The sequence below is a fragment of the Carassius carassius genome, chromosome 4 (genome assembly GCF_963082965.1).
Source record: "Carassius carassius chromosome 4, fCarCar2.1, whole genome shotgun sequence".
In the NCBI taxonomy this organism is placed as follows: Eukaryota; Metazoa; Chordata; class Actinopteri; order Cypriniformes; family Cyprinidae; genus Carassius; species Carassius carassius.
This window is the reverse complement of record NC_081758.1, coordinates 18,079,704-18,087,184: the sequence shown is the minus strand read 5'-3', so window position 1 is coordinate 18,087,184 and position 7,481 is coordinate 18,079,704. Positions and strand designations below refer to the sequence as shown.

Sequence of the window (7,481 nt, the reverse complement as noted above, 5' to 3'; positions counted from 1 at the left end):
TGAAAAAAGATTTAGCATTGTAAAGTGGTGCTCAAAGTTAAATTGTATGTCATTGTCAACACATTGTTTTATTCATATTGAATACGTGTTTTAAGCTTATAATGAAGGGTCTAATAATGACTCTTTCATAAAAAGTCTCTTGCCGCGACCTACTGCTTCAGCGTTACCTAGGTGACGAGCACATAGACCGTAAAAAAAAAAAAAAAGATTTAGCATTGTAAAGTGGCGCTCAAAGTTAAATTTTATGTTATTATCAACAAATTGTTTAATTCATTTTGAATCCGTGTTTTATGCTTATAGAGGGTTTTCACGACGTGTCATCAACCCGGAAGTCGGCCATTTTGGAGGCACTGAACGTAAACAGTGCCATTGAACTGAATGGACTCGCAAATTTGGCTGATTATTGCTTCTGAAAAATGGTCAAGTTTTGGTCTGTACTCATTGGTCGCACCGAGAAAAAACATTTCTAGTTCTATAGACTGCCGAAAGTTAAAGAGAAGAGTGCAAAAAACTGATGAAAGATGGCGTTTGAGGTAGAGAGAGGCACAGCATCAGCCACATGTGTAAATGAAGCATTATCTATGGCTACATTTTTGACGTAAAATAGTTAATTATGGGTACATACACACTGTCAATCCGATTATCTTTGTATCCATTTGGAATATTATCTAAAATGATGTCCATGCTGTATTGCAACTGTTCAGGTCCGATTTGTGTGTCCACGCAGCTCTTTGACAACACGGCAATGATGTTGCGTTGATGGAGGGGTATTGCATTTGCAATATAAATGTTTTCTTATTTAAATTTGACGCGTCTTTGCATTGACTTAACCATGGGCGTCAGTTTGGTTTGAAATGTGGTGGGGACAGAGACGCATTCAGAAGTGCATTTTCAGAAGTGCTGGGTACAATGATGCATTTTTTTTTTCTCTTTCGCACAGGTCATGTTTTGAAAGACGTCCTGTATCTTATTAATGTAAATAAATAAAAATGTATACAAAAATGTGATGATGTCCGACTCGTTTTATGAAGAAGAAAGCCGTACAAAGCATTAGACATATGATATATGACCCACTAATCTGCTTCATATCATCATATAAGTACCATGTTGACAATATGACATGGCCATGACTGGTTTAATGTACCTAAACAATGATTACCAAATTTCTCTTTCATGTTGCTTTGTTATAACCACTGAAAACGGGGAAAAAAACCCAAAAGCCTCGCTCTACATTATCCCGCTTATTACATGGCTACCCACCAAATAAATCAATTTGACACAAAATATTGATTTAAAAAAGAGTTTATTGATTTAAACACGATTGTATTGCTTCCGCTAAAGAAAAAAGTTCCGTCTCTACGATTAGAATCCTGCCGCGTCCATAGCAACGCTCTGTTTTTCATGGCAACGGTGTTATTATCAAGAAATAATAGACTTCATTCTACAGTGGAATTCAACCAAGCCATGTAATAATTTGATTTAATTCCCAGTACAATTTACCATATCTACACCCAACACAACTTAAGCACTACAAATTTTATCAAGATTGAAAAAGCAAAAATATGTGTAGCACATGAACACTATTGACTATCACACCATGATCTGACTGCTCTCAATTCACAACAACATGCATCCATCCAATCTACATCAGGCATTTTGACTAAAACTTGATCCATTCCTCATCATCTTCACAACTATTTCAGAATTCAGCAATAGATTCAAGCAATAATTAAACAAGATACTGACTACTCAACAATCATCTCCCCCAATACTTGCTGTATGAACGCAAACCGTAACTAGCTAATTAAGTTGGTGGCTAAGGAAGTCTAACGTAACATTAATTGCAAGAGAAGAATTAAAACAGCCGATCCCTTGTGTGCAAATGCACAAGACCTAGCCATAATACCAGCAAATCTTAATAAACATAAGTTATCGCGTCTTACCTTTGTGTCAATGGTCTGCAGACCCATGCTGTGTGTACAACAACATCCATTTGTTCTACAGGTTATCACTTTGATATGTTATAGTCCATGGCACTAGGATGCAACCTTGTGATATTGTATGAAGGCTAAATGACTTGCTCGTCTATGATACATTCGCCAGAAATTCTGGCCAATCCCAGCAAAGACTAGGTAGCCTCGTTCCCGCTCGTTCACTGTCCATTACAAACTGTCAACTCATTTGAAAAACATTCTTTAAAAAAAGAAGCGCGATAGTCATATAGAGAAAATAATAACAGTGACACGATGACTCCCCCTCCCCCAACCTAGAACGTATCCCAATGTTACAGTTGTTGCAGTTTTAATGAACAGAAAAGCGTGTAGCCAGCGCAGCAGCAGAACTCGAGGTTTTCAAAAAAAAAAAAAAAAATGGTGGGTACAAAATGACTAATGACGAAATCTCCCCCCCGAAATCGACGCCTATTCGCGTCCGGTCTGAACGCACCTTTCAGTGCGTGTCCTGTCCACTACAGCGGCAAAAGTCCGCTCAGTGCGCATGGCATCGCTGTAACGTCTCCGCTTTGGGGTGTGTCTGTTGCGAGTGTGTTTAATCTAAGTTTTTTTTTTTCAACACACGGACAGTGGTTAAGGCGGCTCTGGCCGCGCTGGACTAAGTTACTGCGTCTCGAGCTGCAGAACTGTAGGAGGCTGGTAAGTTACTGTTTGCACAACTCTTTTTCCGCGCCGGTTTCAAAATACTTTTCAAAAATAATAATTTTCTGCTCGTCCGGCACTTTGCAACAACACAGCCTTGTTTCGGCAGCGACTTTCAGCATGTTCCCTATAACAACGTCTGATGTTTACATTTTACGTGGCGTGAGAAAGTCACATAAACCATGCGAAAGAGCGTTCAGACTGGTGGATTTCCTGATATGTGATTTGAATAGGATATTAAAACACATATGGATGTATAGCTTGAAACGGATTTCATGTGCTTTTTTTTGGACTGACAATCTGAACGTAAGTTAGTCAATGTCGGGATATGAAATAAAAGTAAGGACTAGTTAGAGAAGCTAGCTCGTTCAGATCTTTACCACATATTACCTTAAGTTTGTCAAAATGTTGAGCTCTTTCCTGCTTTAAGTCCTTCTCTATATGATTTTGCAGCTTCCATGTGTTGTTCCCGTGGTTTAGACATCAGAAATTAGTGTAACAATGTGTTCAGTAGTACATAAACAGTGCAATCCATGCCATTGTTTACATCCGAGTACCTCCAATATGGCCGCGCATCCGGGTAACTGACCAAATTGTGACGTAGGTGAAAACCCTCTATAATAAACGGTCTAATAATGACTCTTTAATAAAAACAGTCTCTTGCCGCGACCCACTTGCGTAACAGTGTAACTGCACTGATTGACAGCCTGTCTAGATTGCGCATGTGTCAGTGCTAAATGCTGATAACTTTTGAAATAATAGTAGGGTACTTTTGGAAAGCTTTCTTGTCCAGTCAGGTTTTTTTAAATGTAAAAAAAATATTTAAAAACAATTGTTTATAATTAAAAAAAACCCAACAAGCTTATTTCTGTTGCATCATAATTCATTAATAATAATAATAATAATAATAGACCATTTTTATAACTTGATTCCCATAAAAATTATATGAAGAAATGATATGAAGTAATATAATTTCCTTTGTATACTTCCTTTATCTTTTCAGAGGAAACATCCATCAAAGATTGATCAGTACGATGACATTTTGACAGCAGCAGCACGTAGTCAACGTAAGACCACAGCCACACCAAACAAGCTCTCATCAAGTAAGCAAGCCAAGTTACCAGATGTGATGTTAGCAGCTGCAAGCAAACGTGTCCCTCAAACAACTGTTGACAAGCTAATCATCAATTTTATATGTGAAAGTGTACAGCCATTTACAGTGGTAGAACAGCCAGCTTTCAAAGAATTAATTACCACTCTGCAACCTCAAGCCAAAGTCATCTCCAGATCCACCATCCATACCAGAATCTGTGATGCTGCTGACGACATGAAGAAGACTTTGATTGCAGAATTGGGTAAAGCCAAATTTGTTGCAACCACCACAGATTGTTGGTCAGCTCATCAGAAAAGTTACCTTGGTGTAACTAGCCACTGGATTAATGAGGAGACCTTAGAAAGAAGATCTGCAGCACTAGCATGCAAAAGATTAAGGGGGTCTCACACATTTGACGTGATTGCTGGTGCTCTTGATGATGTCCATTGTCAATACAAGATTAGAGATAAAGTAGTAAGGACCACAACCGATAGTGGATCCAACTTCCTCAAAGCTTTCCATGTGTTTGGACAGCAGAAAGATGCAGAGGTAGATGATGAGGAAGAAGACATGGATGCTCTTGACGCAAGTGACCATATTGAGTATCATGATGCAAGTACAATCCTTGATGAAGACTCTGGTATGGAATATCAACTACCCCCTCATCAACGATGTGCATGTCACTTGCTAAATCTTGTGGCAACAACTGATGCTTCCCTTGTAGAGGCCATGAATGACACCTACAAGAGGCTTTTTCGTGCAACATTTGCAAAATGCAGAGGTGGAAGTAACGAATTACAACTACTCACGTTACTGTAATTAAGTAGTTTTTTCGTGTACTTGTACTTTTATGAGTATATTTTTAAGTCTGTAATTTTCCTTGTACTTAAGTACAAATTAAGTTAAGTAATGTACTTCGCTACTTTAAAAATCACATGCGTTACTAAGTACTTGTACAATTTGAATTCAATTAATATTCAAATCTTTGACCAGCATTTGGATATCCAATAGAAATAACTGATCGTGGGCGGGCCAATAAAAACCCTTGTATTTGGACCGGGAAAAAAGCCTGGTTTCTGGAGATCCATTCGTCCTCGCACGTCCTTCACCTGTGAAGGTGTATTTTAGTGTTATCAAATAAAGTATATCTTTGGCGTTATGGACATGGAAATTCGAGACGCTGAATTCATTGAAAATTCCTAAGAAATACCGGATGACGAGTGCCCATGGCCGCACCTGGAGGAGCTGTTCACATACAGAGGAAGGGAAGGAGACAGCGTGCAAATGCAATGCAAACTTTGTTTGCCATCTGCAGTGATTTCAGCTTACAAGACTTCAGCCTCTAATCTCAAAAAACACATTATGGTAAGAAGACTTATAATTATATTTATGTGATAGTTGTTTTCGTTTTTAATGTTGGGTAGACCTCACGATAATTTGACTAAAAACATCACTTGAAACATGAGCTTCAGCGTTATAGGTGACGAGCACATAGACCGTGAAAAAAGATTTAGCATTGTAAAGTGGTGCTCAAAGTTAAATTGTATGTCATTGTCAACACATTGTTTTATTCATATTGAATCCGTGTTTTAAGCTTATAATGAAGGGTCTAATAATGACTCTTTCATAAAAAGTCTCTTGCCGCGACCTACTGCTTCAGCGTTACCTAGGTGACGAGCACATAGACCGTAAAAAAAAAAAAAGATTTAGCATTGTAAAGTGGCGCTCAAAGTAAAATTTTATGTTATTGTCAACAAATTGTTTAATTCATTTTGAATCCGTGTTTTATGCTTATAATAAACGGTCTAATAATGACTCTTTAATAAAAACAGTCTCTTGCCGCGACCCACTTGCGTAACAGTGTAACTGCACTGATTGACAGCCTGTCTAGATTGCGCATGTGTCAGTGCTAAATGCTGATAACTTTTGAAATAATAGTAGGGTACTTTTGGAAAGCTTTCTTGTCCAGTCAGGTTTTTTTTAATGTAAAAAAAATATTTAAAAACAATTGTTTATAATTAAAAAAAACCCAACAAGCTTATTTCTGTTGCATCATAATTCATTAATAATAATAATAATAATAGACCATTTTTATAACTTGATTCCCATAAAAATTATATGAAGAAATGATATGAAGTAATATAATTTCCTTTGTATACTTCCTTTATCTTTTCAGAGGAAACATCCATCAAAGATTGATCAGTACGATGACATTGTGACAGCAGCAGCACGTAGTCAACGTAAGACCACAGCCACACCAAACAAGCTCTCATCAAGTAAGCAAGCCAAGTTACCAGATGTGATGTTAGCAGCTGCAAGCAAACGTGTCCCTCAAACAACTGTTGACAAGCTAATCATCAATTTTATATGTGAAAGTGTACAGCCATTTACAGTGGTAGAACAGCCAGCTTTCAAATAATTAATTACCACACTGCAACCTCAAGCCAAAGTCATCTCCAGATCCACCGTCCGTACCAGAATCTGTGATGCTGCTGACGACATGAAGAAGACTTTGATTGCAGAATTGGGTAAAGCCAAATTTGTTGCAACCACCACAGATTGTTGGTCAGCTCATCAGAAAAGTTACCTTGGTGTAACTAGCCACTGGATTAATGAGGAGACTAGCATGCAAAAGATTAAGGGGGTCTCACACATTTGACGTGATTGCTGGTGCTCTTGATGATGTCAATTGTCAATACAAGATTAGAGATAAAGTAGTAAGGACCACAACCGATAGTGGATCCAACTTCCTCAAAGCTTTCCATGTGTCTGGACAGCAGAAAGATGCAGAGGTAGATGACGATGAAGAAGACATGGATGCTCTTGACGCAAGTGACCATATTGAGTATCATGATGCAAGTACAATCCTTGATGAAGACTCTGGTATGGAATATCAACTACCCCCTCATCAACGATGTGCATGTCACTTGCTAAATCTTGTGGCAACAACTGATGCTTCCCTTGCAGAGGCCATGAATGACACCTACAAGAGGCTTTTTCGTGCAACAATTGCAAAATGCCAGGCCATTTGGAACAAAACTGGGCGATCTCATTTGGCTAGTGAAGTGATAGAGGACAAGTGTGGGCTACAGATCATTCGCCCCAATGCAACACGTTGGAATTCCACCTGTCTTGCCACTGAAAGAATTATACGCATCATTGATGAGAAAGGTGAAGATTCCATTAGGGGTGTATGTGACGAACTCAAGGTGAAAATGTGAGTAATATTAGTAGTTACCATGTATGCAGTCTTTCCCTATAGTCATGATGTGGCTTAGTTGTTTGTTATAAACATGTTTTATCTTCCAGGTTGAGTCCTGCAGAAGTTGCATTCCTCCGGGAGTATAGCATCACCATGAAGCCACTGATGAAAGCTTCAAACATCCTCCAGTGTTTACATTTGATGGCTGCTGCCAGTAATCCACCAGCTTCTATCCAAACTCAACAGACTAGAGATATCAAGCAAGACCTGCACACCGCTCATTAGAGCCCTGCAAAATGGCCCGCATAAGCGTTTTGGACAGATGATGGAGGATCCAGAATTGGCTTCTGCTGCAGTCCTCTTACCCAAGTTCAAGACCTCCTGGACTGACAGAGCAGATGTTATAGAAGCTGGTAATTTCAAATTTATATGATCTCATTTGTGTCTATAACTGCACACCTGTATAAGCATGCATACTTTTATAACATATCTGTCATGGCAGGCCTAAAATGTTGTTATTAAAGTATCATTT

General features: G+C 38.5%; 1 protein-coding gene across 1 annotated transcript; it reads left to right on the top strand.

Annotated features, from left to right (window-relative positions):
* Positions 1 to 6,359: 6,359 nt before the first annotated feature.
* Positions 6,360 to 7,234, top strand: LOC132134755 (uncharacterized). The gene is made up of 2 exons (XM_059547141.1): positions 6,360 to 6,964; positions 7,057 to 7,234. The coding sequence occupies exons 1-2, from the start codon at positions 6,360 to 6,362 to the stop codon at positions 7,232 to 7,234; spliced, it is 783 nt and encodes a 260-aa protein (XP_059403124.1).
* Positions 7,235 to 7,481: the final 247 nt, after the last annotated feature.